General features: G+C 42.6%; 1 protein-coding gene across 2 annotated transcripts in view; it reads left to right on the forward strand.

The window, feature by feature from the left end:
• Nucleotides 1–15,508, forward strand: part of TBC1D24 (TBC1 domain family member 24) — a 34,034-nt gene extending 18,526 nt beyond the window's left edge. The window contains exons 2-8 of one of the 2 annotated variants that reach the window (XM_077274671.1): nt 2,689–3,708; nt 6,701–6,718; nt 8,381–8,539; nt 8,924–8,987; nt 9,853–9,948; nt 10,458–10,683; nt 11,631–15,508. In XM_077274671.1, coding sequence (XP_077130786.1) covers nt 2,744–3,708; nt 6,701–6,718; nt 8,381–8,539; nt 8,924–8,987; nt 9,853–9,948; nt 10,458–10,683; nt 11,631–11,809 — 1,707 coding nt within the window. In that variant the 5' untranslated portion in view covers nt 2,689–2,743 and the 3' untranslated portion in view covers nt 11,810–15,508. The remainder of the gene's footprint in view (nt 1–2,688; nt 3,709–6,700; nt 6,719–8,380; nt 8,540–8,923; nt 8,988–9,852; nt 9,949–10,457; nt 10,684–11,630) is intronic. The other variant, XM_077274672.1, reaches the window with a different exon arrangement.
• Nucleotides 15,509–17,974: the final 2,466 nt, after the last annotated feature.

A 17,974-nucleotide genomic window follows, 5' to 3' on the forward strand; every position in this document is an offset into this window, starting at 1 on the left:
GGGTAGGCACGCCGCACTATGGATGCTGCTGCTGCAATGCATCTCTATATTTACCTACTGGGAAGAAAGGGGGGTCCTCTCCTGAATTTTGAATTGGGGGACAAGTGCCATCAGCAGATCAGTGCCTGGTTTGTGCACGGCTGGCCCGTATTTTGCACGTGTTCTTCCAGGCATCTGCTGATACATCATCGTCTGTGCCGTTCACTGCCACCCAATGCGGAACTTGGTGACGCCAGAGATCCCTTCTAAGGCCATGTGCACACAGAGCAGAAAATGTGCCATTTGCTGCATTTTAGTAGGCCAATCTTGTTCTGAATATTTTGACGATTCTGCCATATTAAAGTTTTTTTGCCACTTTTTTTTTTACAATCGTGTTTTTGGGTGCTTACGATTCAGGATGATATACTTTGTGGCCTTGAGGTTGCACCGTTGTGTTATTCCAGATTCTTTGTATAATTCAACCGTCCTTTTTCATACAGTTTTCTCTGCCTCTGACTGTTATGCTGTAAACCTCAGAATCTTCCTGAAGCCAAAAAATACAAGGCTTTGTGGAATATGTCATCCTCCAGAAATTTATGGGAAGGATGTTAATGGCTGTGACTAATGGCGTAAAATAATACCCAGCAGCCAGTAGCCCGCACTTACTGATTATTTTTCTTTTCTCCCCTTACACCCTTCCGGTAATAGTTGGAAGCGGACCTGGCCATAGATTGGTGCGCCAGTTTTATAGATGCCCAAAAGTTGCCACTTCATCAGAAAAATCATTGTCTGAACTGCCCCGTACAGAGGCCGATGAGGAGCTGGAATGGCCTTAGCTGACTGCATGAACTGTAAAGAACCCTTTCCTATTTAGCTTCCAGAATCTCCTTTCCTCCACACATAATGAAGACCCCCCTGATCCTTTCGTAAGGCGCTTGCAAGGAATCAGTTTAGCAAGTGGTCCCTGCACTACTATGATGGCTGGATGTAAGTGGATGCAGGGAGAATAAAACTTCATTTTTTCCCCCCCTGCAACCGCTGCTCCAGTAAGCCGGATAACTAGGCTTTATGTGCAAATTTAGTGTTAACCTGCAGGTAAATATTAGTGGACGTGACTGGTTCCCATTTAAACACTTTTTTGCTTGTGTGCATATAGTGTCGCTGCTTCTAAAGCTTCAGTAAAAGGCTGTGTGCAGCCACCCGGTGTCGGATTATCTAGGTCACCTCTGACGGTATCTCCACTCGTGCAGGTTTACTGGGTTCTGCCGCTTGTACCTCAGATGCCACTATAAACTAGTGTATGGTTTTTTAGACATATCTACTAGATCATGAACATAGAAGCTTAGATCAGGGAAATTTGGATAATAGACGAGCTCATCTCGGGGAGTTCAGCGCTAGGATTTTTCTGGTAGTCCCATGCAAAACTATTAGACCGGTCGAGCATGTATACTGTCACTTTACTTTAGTTGGGGGACAAAAGTGTCCTGTTCTGGCGATCATGGGTGTCTTGGTGACCTGACTGTCAATCTCAAGAAGTTGTGGATGGGTGATAACATCTTGTAACTGGAATACCGCTTTAAATTTTGCTTATTAATTTTTAAGGGTGAAATGTCAGGTTAAACTGATTCATAGTTATATCTAATGTACAGTCTAAGTGATTCCTGCTCTTTATCGTAGCCTCCCCATCAGGCCTTGCAAAATAACAGATCGGTAACTTTTGGAGTGTGAATTGCCGTTTTAAAGGGAACCTGTCGCCTCGGAGGGGGACGCTTTTTATCTGTAGTTATGGGTTAAGTTTGCAAATAAATAATGTTTAAAATTCTGCTTTACTTAAAGTCCGGCTTCCGTGAAAAATTAAACTATTTTCTCGCAGGAGCCTCTGGCTTTCAGTCATGGGACAGGTACAGCCACCGCTCACAGCACTGGCCATTCATTATACTGTGAGCGGCAGCTGTAAGAACGCTCCTGCACTTTAACAGCTCATGATGCAGAACAAGCGATCATACTACATGGCCATAATTACAGCCGCCCTTCACAGCATAGTGAGCAGTGACTTTAACTTGTCCACACACGCCCCCATGACTGAAAGCTGGCGGCTCCTGGGAGAAAAAAAGATTTTTCTTCTGGCAGCCGCACTTTCAGTAGGGTGGCCAGGCAGTCTTAGAACTGTGTTTTCCTGCAGATTAACACTGTGTAGCATTTTTCGAGGTGACGGGTTTCCTCTTAAGTGTTTAACCTTTAAAACCTGCGATTGTCATGGAAATAGTGTGTTTACCATTGAGCCCCAAAGGAGCAATTTAGCTTGCGTTTTGCAATATGTGATCTAGTCCAGAGCTGAACTCACAATTCTGCTGATTGACATTGGAAACCATACACAAGCTGGTTATCAGACATACCCCTAACAATTCAGATCTATAATAATTTAAGAGAGTAAAGGCTAATTCAGATTTGCTGATTTTGCTCCATTGCTGAGTGATGACCAGCTACATCTAAGCCAATCTGCTCTTGTTTACTGGCCTATTCCCACAGGCCCAAAAAAAATAAAATTGTATCGGGATTATTAACACTTTCAATCTGTCCACATACAGCATCATGCATTCAGGAGCGCATCCACTTTTATAACGGATGATGTGCCATCACTAACTGGTATTTTTATGGCGTATAAATAATCCGATCACCCAACGAATTAGTGTTTTTCTCCATTTGCAGACATCACGAACACTGAATCGTATTCCTGAAGGACACCATCTTCCAAGGATTAGCCATGGACGACACTGAATATGGCCGATTTGTGGACTGGGATAAGATGGAGACAGGCGGCCAAGAACAAAACCCAAAAGTATTAAACTGCACAGATTTCCAAGAGCTAAAACAACTATCCCGTCAGGGGTATTGGGCAAAAAGCCATTCATTACGGGCCAAGGTATATCAAAAACTGATCAAGGAGATCCCATGCCGCACTGTAACGCCCGATGCCAGCGTGTATCGAGACATTGTGGGCAAAATAGTGGGCAAGCGTAATGCAAATACCCTATCTCTTCCGGAGTTTGTTGATGATCGACAGGTTCCCAGCTACTGTCTAAACTCTGAAGGTATCGGAGCGGTTAGGAAAATCCTCTTGTGCATCTCAAATCAGTTTCCAGACATCTCCTTCTGCCCTGTTCTGCCACCTATTGTGGCCCTTCTCCTCCACTACAGCAAGGATGAAGCAGAATGCTTCGAAAATGTTTCCAGAATATTGGCCTGTAATGACCCAAACAGACGACTTGTCGATCAGACTTTCTTGGCCTTCGAGTCTTCTTGCATGACGTTTGGGGATCTTGCAGGCAAGTACTGCCAGGGACCTCACAAGCTCATGGTGGCTGTGTCTGAAGATGTCCTTGAGGTTTATTCTGACTGGCAGAAGTGGCTTTTTGGAGACCTGCCGTTGACCTATGTTGCACGTATATTTGATGTCTTTCTGGTAGAAGGCTATAAAGTGCTATTCAGAGTAGCCCTGGCTCTTCTCAAGTTCTTCCATAAGGTAAGAGGTGGCCAACCGATGGAGTCGAACGACGTAAAAGGAGACATCCAAGCATTTGTGAGGGACATCAGCAAGTCTGTATCTCCAGAAAAGTTATTAGAAAAGGCCTTCGCTATCCGCCTCTTCTCCCGTAAAGAGATTCATCTGCTCCAAATGGCAAATGAAAAAGCTCTGCAGCAGAAAGGCATCACCGTGAAACAGAAAAGGTAAGTGGCCAGAGTATGCTAAAATAAAGATAATCCCAGCTTCCCAAAACTTTTTTTCCTTGTAGTGATTGTTGTGGAATTTGTGACTGTAACTACTTGCTGTTGCTAAGTGCAATTTTTACAGTCCCACATCTGGTACCAACACCAATCAACAGGGCCCATCTTGCGCCACCTGTATTGGAGAGGTCACCATGCATGCACTGCTTTCTCCATTCACTTCTGTGGGTGTTCTGAAATTAGCAGAGCATGCTTGCTACTGTATAGAGGGTACAACCTTATTTCCATTCTCGGTGGTTCAAGACAGGGTGCTATCTCGTGAAAGATGTGAATCCTACTTCTGGGAATTTCCAAAAGTTGACAGTAAAGTATGCTTGTGTATTTTGGAAACTTCAATAAAAGGTGACTGAATAGAGCTGTGCATATGCAATGATCTCCCTTCCTTCTTGCTCTTGATCTTTCCCTTCCTTCTTGCTCTTGTTCTTTCCCTTCCTTCTTGCTCTTGTTCTCTTTCCCTTCCTTCTTGCTCTTGCTCTTTCCCTTCCTTCTTGCTCTTGCTCTCTTTCCCTTCCTTCTTACTCTTGCTCTCTTTCCCTTCCTTCTTGCTCTTGCTCTTTCCCTTCCTTCTTGCTCTTGCTCTATCCCCCCCTTCATTCTTGCTATTGTTCTTTCCCTTCCTTCTTGCTCTTGTTCTTTCCCTTCCTTCTTGCTCTTGTTCTTTCCCTTCCTTCTTGCTCTTGTTCTTTCCCTTCCTTCTTGCTCTTGTTCTTTCCCTTCCTTCTTGCTCTTGTTTTCCCTTCCTTCTTGCTCTTGTTCTTTCCCTTCCTTCTTGCTCTTGTTCTTTCCCTTCCTTCTTGCTCTTGTTCGTTCCCTTCCTCCTTGCTCTTGCGCTCTTTCTCTTCCTTCTTGTTCTTGCTCTATCCCCCCTTCATTCTTGCTATTGTTCTTTCCCTTCCTTCTTGCTCTTGCTCTTTCCCTTCCTTCTTGCTCTTGCTCTTTCCCTTCCTTCTTGCTCTTGCTCTTTCCCTTCCTTCTTGCTCTTGCTCTTTCCCTTCCTTCTTGCTCTTTCCCTTCCTTCTTGCTCTTGCTCTTTCCCTTCCTTCTTGCTCTTGCTCTTTCCCTTCCTTCTTGCTCTTGCTCTTTCCCTTCCTTCTTTCTCTTGCTCTTTCCCTTCCTTCTTGCTCTTGCTCTTTCCCTTCCTTCTTTCTCTTGCTCTTTCCCTTCCTTCTTTCTCTTGCTCTTTCCCTTCCTTCTTGCTCTTGTTCCCTTTCCCTTCCTTCTTGCTCTTTCCCTTCCTTCTTGCTCTTGTTCCCTTTCCCTTCCTTCTTGCTCTTGTTCTTTCCCTTCCTTCTTGCTCTTGTTCTTTCCCTTCCTTCTTGCTCTTGTTCTTTCCCTTCCTTCTTGCTCTTGTTCTTTCCCTTCCTTCTTGCTCTTGTTCTTTCCCTTCCTTCTTGCTCTTGTTCTTTCCCTTCCTTCTTGCTCTTGTTCTTTCCCTTCCTTCTTGCTCTTGCGCTCTTTCTCTTCCTTCTTGTTCTTGCTCTCTTTCCCTTCCTTCTTGCTTTTGCTCTATCCCCCCCTTCATTCTTGCTATTGTTCTTTCCCTTCCTTCTTGCTCTTGTTCTCTTTCCCTTCCTTCTTGCTCTTGTTCTCTTTCCCTTCCTTCTTGCTCTTGTTCTCTTTCCCTTCCTTCTTGCTCTTGCTCTTTCCCTTCCTTCTTGCTCTTGCTCTTTCCCTTCCTTCTTGCTCTTTCCCTTCCTTCTTGCTCTTTCCCTTCCTTCTTGCTCTTGTTCTTTCCCTTCCTTCTTGCTCTTGTTCTTTCCCTTCCTTCTTGCTCTTGTTCTTTCCCTTCCTTCTTGCTCTTGTTCTTTCCCTTCCTTCTTGCTCTTGTTCTTTCCCTTCCTTCTTGCTCTTGTTCTTTCCCTTCCTTCTTGCTCTTGTTCGTTCCCTTCCTCCTTGCTCTTGCGCTCTTTCTCTTCCTTCTTGTTCTTGCTCTATCCCCCCTTCATTCTTGCTATTGTTCTTTCCCTTCCTTCTTGCTATTGCTCTTTCCCTTCCTTCTTGCTCTTGCTCTTTCCCTTCCTTCTTGCTCTTGTTCCCTTTCCCTTCCTTCTTGCTCTTGTTCCCTTTCCCTTCCTTCTTGCTCTTGTTCCCTTTCCCTTCCTTCTTGCTCTTGTTCCCTTTCCCTTCCTTCTTGCTCTTGTTCCCTTTCCCTTCCTTCTTGCTCTTGTTCCCTTTCCCTTCCTTCTTGCTCTTGTTCCCTTTCCCTTCCTTCTTGCTCTTGTTCCCTTTCCCTTCCTTCTTGCTCTTGCTCTCTTTCCCTTCCTTCTTGCTCTTGCTCTCTTTCCCTTCCTTTTTGCTCTTGCTCTCTTTCCCTTCCTTTTTGCTCTTGTTTTACCTTTTTCACCAAGGGGGAATTGTTCACAGATCAATTATGCAAAACAGCCTAAAGAAATACCCCCTTGGGTAAGGACTATCAAAAAATAGTGCTAAATAAAAGGGTCCATATCTTTGACCTGATGAAGGGTCGTCTTTTGAGTGGTGAAATTGCTATATAATGTTGGCCCTATAAAAGGATGTGGAACCTTTTAAAAAGATATATCCACATCTTGCACCTATAATCGTAACCAACTAAAGTGAATGATAATTTTACTTTTTTTTTAATTCAAGACTTTGAATTTTTCACCCCCAAAATGTTAGCAAATCACACAAAATGCTTCTAAAAACAGTTTTCTCTTTAGACTGCTTGCTCTAATGATGCAAGTGTGGTATCTAGCTGTGATTTCTGGATGATGCTCCATTTGCACAGGTTATTCTGGTGTAGCCACGTAGTAGACCTCCAGGATTCTGCACTGCACTTTCAGACTATTTTCTTTCCTAGGTGACCTTCTGGTGGACTCGGTCGGTGTTTTAATGTGATATGTTTCATTTATCTTATTTTTTTCCTTTCCCTGTTTTCTTTCTCTTCTTCTCTCTTCTTCTGCTGTCCTATTTCCAGAGTAAAGTCTCCTGTCCGGTAAGTGACCTTGCTGTCTCCCTTCCTCTCCCTACCCTGTTGCTGACTTTTTTTTTTTCTGCTTATTCTCCCATAACATTCTGCCGTCCTGCCTGTCTAACTGTTCCCAGCCTTGGATTGCAAATAATATCCTTCAACACTAAATAAATTATTTGCTCATTTTCCCAACCTTCTCTTCATTGCACACAGGATTTGTCAGGTATACATACAGGGGGCGACGGCTCAGGGGTGCACAAATACGTGAGCCTCCGCACATGGTATCGGCTGGTCAGCCATTGGCCTGTAGGGGATCACATTAGCCTTCGCTCCATGTCGCTGTCATTGACTTAGTATTCTCTTAGGTTCTCTTTCCTTATGCTTCGATATTACATCAAGATGTATTCGTTTCCAAAATTACTCAGGATCTCCCTTCTATTAACGAGGGTTACAAAAAAAAACAATACAAGGAGCAGATCCCCAGTTCCGCTGCAAAAACTCTTACATTAGGCATCCCATCAATTTAATGCATTCCGCATTTTTTGTGCCCATGCTGCGTTTTTTTTCCGTGGAAAAAAAAAAACGCATCGTGGAAAAAAATGCAGCATGTTCATTAATTTTGCGGAAAATTATTGTATTGGGAACCTCCAGAAAAAAAAAACACGAAAAATCTGAAAAAAAAAAGCGCTAAAAACGTGAAAAAAATGCAAAACATACCCGTGCGGATTTCCTGGAAAAGTAGTCCGGATTTGCTCAGGTAAATTCTGCAAACTTTCCTGAACGTGTGCACATAGCCTTACAGGTCGCGGTGTTATACAGCAGTGCCCGTGTCCCAGATAACCGCACCGTCGTTCATTTTTAATGCTGGTTTTATGAGCACGTCCATTCAGAAGGGAAAAAAAACATTGTTGTTCACCAATCTGTTACAAATCTAGACCAGTGCATGACACCCAATACCGTCCATTGTGCCGCACAGCTGAGCTTGTACACCTCTGCAACGAGGGGACTCTGCACCGCCATGAATCCCCCTCCATGCATGAGCGGCTTATACTAACGTCAGGCATGCCAGCTAATATCTGCGGCAGCGGAGCTTCTCCTGTACGGCTGTCTGGTATTGCAGCTTGGCGATAATGTCAGTATATGGAGTATATATCGCTGTTTTACAAAGTTGATTGCATTTGTGTTTAGTCATACGGAGTTTTCTGGTTTCAGGAAAGTTATGGAGTTTGTAATTTTAAAAAAGGGGGGAAAAAAAAAAAAGGGACTTGCGTACCCTCCCCAGGTCCAGCATTGAGTGTCTGTTGCCTGCCACACTGATGTGACGTTGACATCGTTGCAGCCAATAACTCTGCCCAAATTCACTGCACGAGCCGCTGAACACAAAGAATTGGCTGCAGACAACATATACCCTGAGCAGCAGCAGAGACTGAGCGCTCAGCTGAACCTGGGGAGGGGGAGCAAAGGACTTTTTTTTTTTCTTTTTTTTTTTTTTTAACTACAAACTGCACCAGGTTGGCACAACTTTCCTGAAAAAGTGATTTTCCACGAAGTCACTAAGTTGGCACTTGGAGCGCCAGTCTGCTCCTTACAGTGCCAGGCTTTTGCTCTGCGAACATGGTGGCCTCCTAATTGAGTCTTTTGCCTACTGACCTTTTTTCTTTTTTTTCCTGTCCGTATTTTTGACAGACAGAATGTCCACCTAGCCGTCCATGCCGAAAACTTCAAATCTGAGATTGTGAGCGTGAAAGAAATGAGAGATATATGGTCCTGGATCCCAGAGAGATTTGCCCTCTGCCAACCGTTACTGCTATATACCAATCAAGAGCATGGCAACACCCTGAGCAGGTGCGTCGTCTGCATGTAATGCGGTGGTGAATGGATGGAGAACATACAAGGCAGCCTCCATCTTCCTGCCCGGCTCGGTGTGATGGACAGGTCTCCTGTTTGAGGAGAGATCTGTCAATCACGCAGTTTAGGACTCGCCGGCGTCTTCAGCCTGCACCGTGGTTTTCTCGGTTGCACTATTGATGCCTCCATATCGCTGAGCTCCGTGCTCAGTTTGGCTTTTATCCATTGGGCACCAGTAATATCTTTTATAAACTGCAGCCATAACTGTAGTGTGAACACTGCCTATATCTGCACAATGGTGATGAGAACCTGATAGTTTTAATGCTTCTGATATACAAATATTTGGAGTCAGTCTGCTGTTTTTTGTCTCTCCATGGTCAGGTTTTACTTGCACTGTGAAGGACATGAGCCCACCCTGCTCCTCATCAAAACCAGCAATCGAGAGGTGGGTAAGCAGCCGCCACGTGGACCTTAGGCCTCTGTATATATTCTATATATGTGTTGGTAATCTGTGCGGCCGCGCCACCTTCCGTTCATTGTGCGTGCTCCTTCTGGTGGTGCACTTCCATAAAGGGAATATGTTATTAGAAAATGACCCATTTATTAAATCCGAATTCTATGTTAAATCTGATTTTTAAATAAAATATATATTTACATTTTACTATCCATAAGTATATACATTAGGATAATGTATATCTCACATGCCGAAAATAATATAATACAATCTTATTTAGGAAAAATATATATTTGGTGAAAAAAAAAAAAAAAAAAAATTTAAGCATATATAACACATTCTTTTCACTTAATTTATTATAATTGTGTATATATTTTTTCAAATATATTTATCCTAAAATCTAAAAAAATAACACTTGTGTTTTTAATATATATTTTTTTATTTTAGGATAATATATAAACTAAATTATAACATGCATAGAACAATATAATTTGTATTATTCAGCAATTTTTTTTTTTTATATAAATATATTATTTCTATTATCCTAGTGTACCATATATTGTTTTGTTCCCCCCCCCCCCCCCCCCCATTAAAAAATTAACACTCCACATGGGTAACTGCAGTAATGGACTGTCTAATAATGCCTCACTTACTTTTTTTTTTTCTGTAGAAGTAGAAATTGAGCATGTGCTAACCTAGGTAAAGGACACTGAAGGGAGGGGGAGGAGGTGTGCTGTGACATCACCTATAGTGTATGGAGGATGCTGGGTTAACAGTAGAATATTTTGGAAAGGGGGAAAGCAAAAGTCTTTTGAAGTAGTGGCTCACATATGGCTGCTTGCCCATCACTTCCCAGGTGTGCGGCGCGTACTTATCCACTGACTGGGACGCACGGAAGAAGAGCGGGAACAAGCTGAGCTTCTTTGGGACTGGAGAATGCTTTGTATTTCGGGTAAGGACTCGTACTATAATGCAATCACTAAACAGCTCGTTCGGTTTGATCTTGGTCCTCTGATCTTATGGATTTAGTACTCAAACAGATTGTATTCTGAACACAAGTTTTAGATTTAATTATTTTTCTAAACAAAAAAAACAAAACCAACAACTTTGTAATAGATCTTATCGGAGTACTCTGCCTCTTTCTTCACTTTTGATCAACTTCTGCCCCTGCCGAAATCATTTTTTTTTTTTTTTTGTGGCAATTTTATCGATATCATACATTTTTGTTTCCGCAACCCAAGTGCTTGACCTTACATTTATCTACATTAACCTCCAATTACCGTTCCTCGGCCAACTTCTCTAAAGTCAGATTACCTTGCAGAGCTCGGTGTTCTCTCCGAATATTAATGTTCTCTGCGTCCTCGGCAAAGTCATTAATACAAATATTGACGTGACTTAACACTCCCATCTTCTCCTGGACATAATGTCTCATTCTGTAGGTTCTTCCTCTTGTTCTCACAGCTGCAGCCAGAGGTGGAGCGCTATGAGTGGGTGATAATAAAACATCCGGAGCTCGGTACAGTTGCACCGCCGGCGGCCAACAATGAGTCCAACTCTTATCAGGACGCTGCTGAAAGCTCGGACCCTTCCATCCGACTCTCGCCTTTTCTGGCCACTCGGCACTTCAATCTTCCATCTAAAACAGCCTCCATGTTTATGGCGGGAAGCACAGACTGCATAATCATTGGTAAGTCTCCTGCAAACACATAGAGAAAAAAAAACCATAAATATATATTTTAAAAACATTATATATAAATAAAAAAAAAATTACATTTTCTTTTACTGAAATATTTATTACTTCAATACGTAGAAAAAACCCTATATTTGGAAAAATATATATATTTGCAATAATGAAAAAAATTGTGTGTGTATGTGTGTATGTGTATATATATATATATATATATATATATATATATATATATATATATATATATATATATATATGTATATTTACACACACACACACACACACACACACACACACACACACACACACACACACACACACACACACTTAAATAAGTATTTGATACACTGCCGATTTTGCAAGCTTTCCCACCTACACAGTATGGAGAGGTCTGTAATTTTTATCATGGATACACTTCAATTGTGAGACAGAATCTAGAAATAACGAAAGTCACATAAAGGTAAAAGAAAGCAGATGAGAGATCGATCATGCTGCACTTTCTAATAAGTGTGTTACCCTTCTCCAGTGCTGGATTCACAGCTGCACAGTTCAGTAATGCTATATAATTTCATCCATGCTGATGCTACTTGAACATGTGCTATATACAAGAGAACAGGAATCGTGTGTATGTGTGTACGTGTGTGCATGCAGGAGACATCATAGCCTCTAGTCTACACCCAGTAGACCAGAGGAAGATGAAAATTGGAGTGAGCCTGCACCCGGAAAAACTGGTGAAAAAAACCAGCATACAGGTCATGTAAAGCCATATAAAGTGTTGTTCTTCGGTTCCGTCACCACTAGGGGGAGTTGGTGGATAGACGTATGCAGTAAGCTCCCTCTAGTGGTGGCATCTGGCAGTCTTAATCTTTCATTTCTAAATATCTCTATTTACTACAAATCCTTGGATATGGCGCGTGCACTGTAACCTGACTGTTGTGTTCCCTCAGGAGGGGGCGATGGACAAGCCTTATATCTGGATTCTGACTTGAACTATGGACGAACCAGTCACTGCAATACTTTCAACAACCAGCCTCTGTGCTCCGAAACCTTCCAGATTGCCATCATCGAGGTGTGGGGCTTCAAGGACAATCTAAACAATGAGGAGCGCTCCTCTGCGTTACCGTGAGGCGGTCTGTTCATGTGATTGTGGACGTGTCTCGGTTGAGGCATCGGAGCAGATGTTGGCGGCACCTTCTGGACCTCCTGCTCGCCGTCTTATCAATGTGAAGAGTTAGTGTCAGACTTTAGGGGCCGATCTGACGACTGTTAATGGTCTCGAGGACGTCTACGTGCAAATGTCTCACTGGACCAAGCACTTACCAAGTCCTGGACTGGTTTCTGTTAGAATACATTCCCGCTAATTATCCTGATGGAAGCCCCCTGTATACTGTCCATCTCCCTCATGTGTTTGCTGTGCAGATCTACCCTGAGATCTATAGTTATCTTTTTTTGTACACTTCTACTTGTCTCCCCAATTTCCATGTTTTGCAATCCCTTTGACTTTGACAGCAATTTTCCATGTTATTTCTGATTTAAAGGATTTAGTCCACCATAACAATTTTTCTACTGTTCATAGGATAGACTGCTAATCGCTGGGGTCTTACCAGTGGGATCTTCTTGACCCTAGTAAGGAGGGTCTGGAGTCCCCAATTTGATAGTGGCAATGATCCACACGTCTATGCGTTGTCTATGGATCCAATGGACATGGGTTAGCACTGTCTTGCATATAGACAATGAATTGTGCAGTTGCGCTTATGAGCGGCCATTGCTCCATTCATAATGGGGGACGTTGGATCCTAATTCTCATGATCGGGGTGGGTCCAGCAGATAGACGGGTAGTCGATAAGTTATGGTGGGGTAACCTTTTTAAAGCGCCTCAAGTCTGGATTGATGTGAGAATATAGGAATAGTCCTGATTAGTGATGAGCGCAAGTTCTCGTCACTCGAGTTTGCCTAGGGTACTTCCCGAGTATCGCAAGTACCCGAGTGATATGTTCAAGTCCTGTGGCCGCACGTTAGACAGCCACAAAACATGTGAGTATTGCCTTACAAACACTCACGCACCCACAATACTCGAGAGCACTTGCGCTTATGACTAGTCCTGATCTATCGCTCTGTAAATCGAGAACATTGTAGGAATACAAAGAAAAATGCAAAAGTTTTTATATATAAAACTAATCTTCAAAGGATTTGCAGGCTGCGCATAAATTTCTGCACTCTGACTGTGGCTTATCAAATGCACCATTCACACTGTCAGGATTTCCCTCTATTTCCCGCTCGAGCGGTCGTCAGATGATTAGCAACTTTTATTGCTTCTCCAAATATTCTATTGAGAACACCTTTGTTGGTACTTGACCCCAACTATGCAAATTTACGAGCTGGAAATGGAAGGGAATCCTGGCAGTGTGCATATTGCTTGCTGTCAGTGCAGAAATTCATAAATTTATCCCTTTAAATTAATCTAGGTGTGAATCTTTATTATAGCCACATATCACAAGTGTTAATCAAAAAATGGAGAACAACCCCCACCGTAATGAGGCGACATCAGATCACTATATAGAGGTTGGACAAATGTCATCCAGATCCAAAGAGTGGATCCTAAAACTAATAATGATGGATGCGGACGGAAGATCTGTCATTTTATTATATGTGACTATAACGGGGATGTAAACTTATGGTTTGTGCTCTTTTTTTTTTTTTTTTTTTTCTTCATAGGTGTTTTGTATCGTAGTGTGACACGGGACACGTGTAATAAACCCATCTCAGGTGGTTAATTTCAGGAAGAAGTCATTTTTGGTGTATTTTTTGTTTGTTTGGGGGACCACATCGAGCTTTTCAAACTATGGGCCTAATTCATCATTGCATTTCCACCAGTTGTTTGGCGTGAATACCTCACCTAGTGACTTTTATAACTTTACCGCAAACTATTTTTTATTTATTTATTTTTTTTCAAAGTTGTCTTTTGTAGTTTGGTTAGTTTTCAGGTTTTTTTACTTTTCCAGATGCTTTAGGCGAACTCATAAAATCGGATAATATTTTTTTAAAATTATTTTTAAGTTACAAAATTTGGTTAACTGCTCCTCCCATTCTCCCACACGGGAACGCCAGTTAAATAGTCTGTTTTTACAAAATATCGGGAAAAAAAAAATTAAACTTTTTACGTAAGGTGGTAAAAAAACGCTAAGCGACAACTTTGGGCTTTGCACAAACAAACTTCATGAATTGTGTGACATTTTGATGAATTTGATGAGTTTGATGGGAATAAAAAGTGTAAAGCGACTTGAGGGGGGGAAAAAACCCTGCAGATAATGAATCTGGTCCTATGTGTTCTGCAGCGCTTCAGAATACAACCTACCCGGCTGCACTGCATTCGTGCACCCAAGCTCTGATTTTTGTGCTGCCCGTGATTTGGACTGCATGGATCCAAAATGGAACCTGATGTTATCGCCTTCCATTAGTCTGGTCTCTTTGTGTTTATAACATTTCCTGTAAATGGTTAATGTATATTTATGCCACCTGGAACTGGGTAACTATTAACTGGGGATTCCATGATTGCAAGGGAAAACCAGAATTTAACTGAATTTCTTTCTTTTTTTATTTCTATGTAAAAATTTTCTAAATATTGATTATTAGGAGATTCCATTTTTTTTGTTTGGTTTGTTTTTTTTTCTTCTCATCTTTAGTTGATGGATGTCGTCCCCCTACTTTGCATTGCTTTGGAAGACCGGATTAGGCCAGCTGTGTGTCACCATGTGTCCACTAGATGGCAGCAGTAACAGACCTTTAACATGAGCACACCATGGCCTCCTTGCTGCCAAGTGGTGAGATCCTCTCCTAGTGCTGGTCTGTTCCCATCATTAGCTATTACAGGGTCTGAATTCAGACTTAACCTAAAAAATGCTACAATTCTTTTTTAGGGACCATTATTTTGATCAACGGTGCAGGATTAAATGTTGGGGTTTTTTCTAGTTCCATGTGAGATCAGCTCCCCAGACATTTTGCAAGCTATTGACCTTGGTGTTCAACTCGCAGCCTGCCAGACATTGAGAAAATGGAGCATTGCAAAGCATGGTGATTGTACCAGATGGAAGGACTGCTTACAAGGAGGAGGGGGATCCTTCTTTATAAATGTTCATTAGAGGGTCGTGCAGACTGCATACAATCCATCCTACTGTGCCCTAAACTTTGCAGGTTTTGCCCTTTGTATGTACAGAAGTGATGTCCACTGACAGCAATCCGAGATCTTAACAGCAAGAAACTTGCTGTTTGAAAATAATACTAAAAAAAAAAAAAAAAAAAAAAATCTGATTGATTAAATGTAAATGACCATGCTCAGCCGAAATAAGTACACCCCTTTGACAAATAAGGTCCTGATTCATCATTGCCCCTGCTCCTTTTTTGTGTGTTTTGCACTTTTGCTTTTTGCTTTTTTTCTTTTTAAGTCAATCTTTATATGTGCCTGATAATTTTTTTTTTTTTTTGTTTCTTTGTTTTCTGCTTTGTAGCTTTAGTTTCGCGATTTTATTTTATTTTTTTTTCCTGATCGATTCTCTATTTGCATCTTTTTAAAAAGCTGCAAATTTGGTGCAATTTCACTCCAGTCTACCCTCCCAGGTTATTTTGGCAAAGGTAACAAAAGCTGTTTAAGGGCTGTCCCACACGTCCAGATAATTCCGGTACCAGAAAAAATCGGTACCGAAGTTATCAGTGTCCGTGTGCCTGGGAACTCACGTAGGCCATACGTGCGGCACACGTGTGCCGCCCGTGTGCCGAGTGGGTACCACACGGAGCGTGCAGGAGACAGCGCCAAAGTTTAGCGCGGTCCCCTGCATCGTGCTGAAGCCGCGATTCATATCTTCTGTGCAGCAGCGTTTGCTGCATAGAAGATATGAATAATAGTGTTTAAAAGAAAGATCTATCTGTCCGCCGCCCTCTCACCCCCTATGCGCTCCCCCGCTGTTCTGAAAATACTCACCCGCTTCCCTTGTTGGCTGTTGCTGCTTCCTGTCCTGGCCGTGCCTTCTACTATATGCGGTCACGTGGGGCCGCCGATTAGAGTCATGAATAGGCGGCTCCACCCCTATGGGAGGTGGAGCCACATATTCATGACTCTAATCGGCGGCCCCACGTGACCGCATACAGTAGAAGGCGCGGCCAGGACAGGACACTGCGAGGGAGGCGGGTGAGTATTTTCAGAACAGCGGGGGGGCGCACGGGGTGGGAGGGTGGCGGACAGATAGATCTTTCTTTTAAACACTATTATTCATATCTTCTATGCAGCAAAGGCTGCTGCACAGAAGATATGAATCGCGGCTTCAGCACCATGTGGGGGGGGACAGCGCTTATTGTAGCGCTGTCTCCTGCACGCCACACGGACTGCACACGGAGAACGTCCGTGTGCGGTCCGTGTTTTACACGGACCCATTGACTCTATTGGGTCCGTGTAATCCGTGCGCTCCCACGAACACTGACATGTCTCCGTGTTTGGCACACGGAGACACGGTCCGCAAAAAATCAATGACATCTGCACAGATGCATTGATTTTAATGGGTCTACGTGTGTCAGTGTCTCCGGTACGTGAGGAAACTGTCACCTCACGTACCGGAGCCACTGCCGTGTGAAACCGGCCTAAGACAAAAGAAAACACCCATTTTTTATACTTTGCGGCAAATTAATAAATTAGGGTGCATCATTTTGATGAATTTGGTGCTGTAAACAGCAATTAATACCAAAAGAAGGCGACTTTACAGAAAATATACAAATGGGGGAAATAGAGGCCTAACCTAATGGAAAGAGAATACACCAAACCTCTAATAAAAGTTTTGCACCTATTTCTCCAAAAGGGGGCAGCCTTGTGTAAGGAGATGGTGATCCATTATGATACACCTCACCTCTGATGAGTGTACATTGTGTGTGTATTATTTTAATGTAATTACCCTTTACTTTTTTTAATTATGTATAATATATACTGCAATATTCAGATTTTTCCTTTCCCTTGGCTTGACATAGCCAGAGATAAGTGATGGGAGATGAGCAGTATTCTGAAAAATAAACATGATTTTCTGACATTTTGTTAGGAGACGTGTATGCTATAGGTGTCTCTTTGTGGCCACCTAGTGGCGGCTTTGCTAATTGCAGCCTGTGAAGGTTTTTGCTAGGAAGTTGCAATAATGCAATAACCAAATTCAAGATAAGGTAACGATGTACGATTTATTAAAATTAATATTCTCACTCGTCCATTTTTTTGAGGGGGATATTATTATTAACTGTAAGGCCAGGCGTAGCTCGCAAAGAAAGAAACCAGTTTTCCCACAATGCAAGGGCAGCAAACCATTGTTGAAACAGGTGTCTATACATCACACACAAAACACTTTTCATCTTTGTTCCTGGAAACGTATAACTCTTTTAAATCGAGTCACTGGAGATGTTGCAAAATTTCCCCTTCTCCTGCCGGCAGACCACTATCTCACCGCGCCCATGGGGAGAATTGCTTAGCATGTTGCGTATGCCTGCAGGAAATCAACTTTTAACAAGACCGAGCGCCTAGCAATGGCCACTAGAATAACTACTATAAATTGTGTGGATCTGAACGAGAGAAGCAAAGAACACAGGAAGTGTTGTCATAGGGGCCTAGGAGTCAGGCATTATTCTCAAAATGTAATTTTTAATTTTTTTTTTATTGACTTTTTTCAGGGTTTCTTTAGTATGTATTTGAGCTGCAAAAAAAAAAATGCGTACATGAAACCTGCTGGTTGTGCACATTTAGGTATTTGTGTGGTTCATAGTTGTTCTGACACTGCTCACTTTTGATACGGAAGTATGCGCGGTGCCAGAAAATTCTTTTTTAAGGCTGTTTTCCTGTGTTTTTTTTTAAATGCTACGTTCTCAATATTAGATTGGTGGGGGTCAATTCTCCGCTTCCTGCTGCTCAGCTGTGTTGCTCCACTTGAATAGGATTGAGTTGCCCTTGGTTGTAATACCAAGCATAGCCACTACTGGAAGTATGGCGCTGTGCAGAAATGGAGCAAAGTCAAGGCTCTCTGCTGCCACTCCAATCACATGATCATGAGATTCCTGAGAGTTGAGCCTATCAATAAGCCACCAAACTTAAAGAAAAGTATAAGAGACCACGCTTTGTGGGAGCAGGTGGATGGAAAACAGGTCCATACCTCCCAACCGTCCCGATTTCAGCGTGACAGTCCCGCTTTGGCACCGGGGTCCCGCTGTCCCGCTTCGGGCATTTAAAATCCCGAATTTGCGGCCGCCGGTGAAGCCCCACCCACTTCCGGGA

Source organism: Ranitomeya variabilis, chromosome 7 (genome assembly GCF_051348905.1).
Source record: "Ranitomeya variabilis isolate aRanVar5 chromosome 7, aRanVar5.hap1, whole genome shotgun sequence".
Lineage (NCBI taxonomy): Eukaryota > Metazoa > Chordata > Amphibia > Anura > Dendrobatidae > Ranitomeya > Ranitomeya variabilis.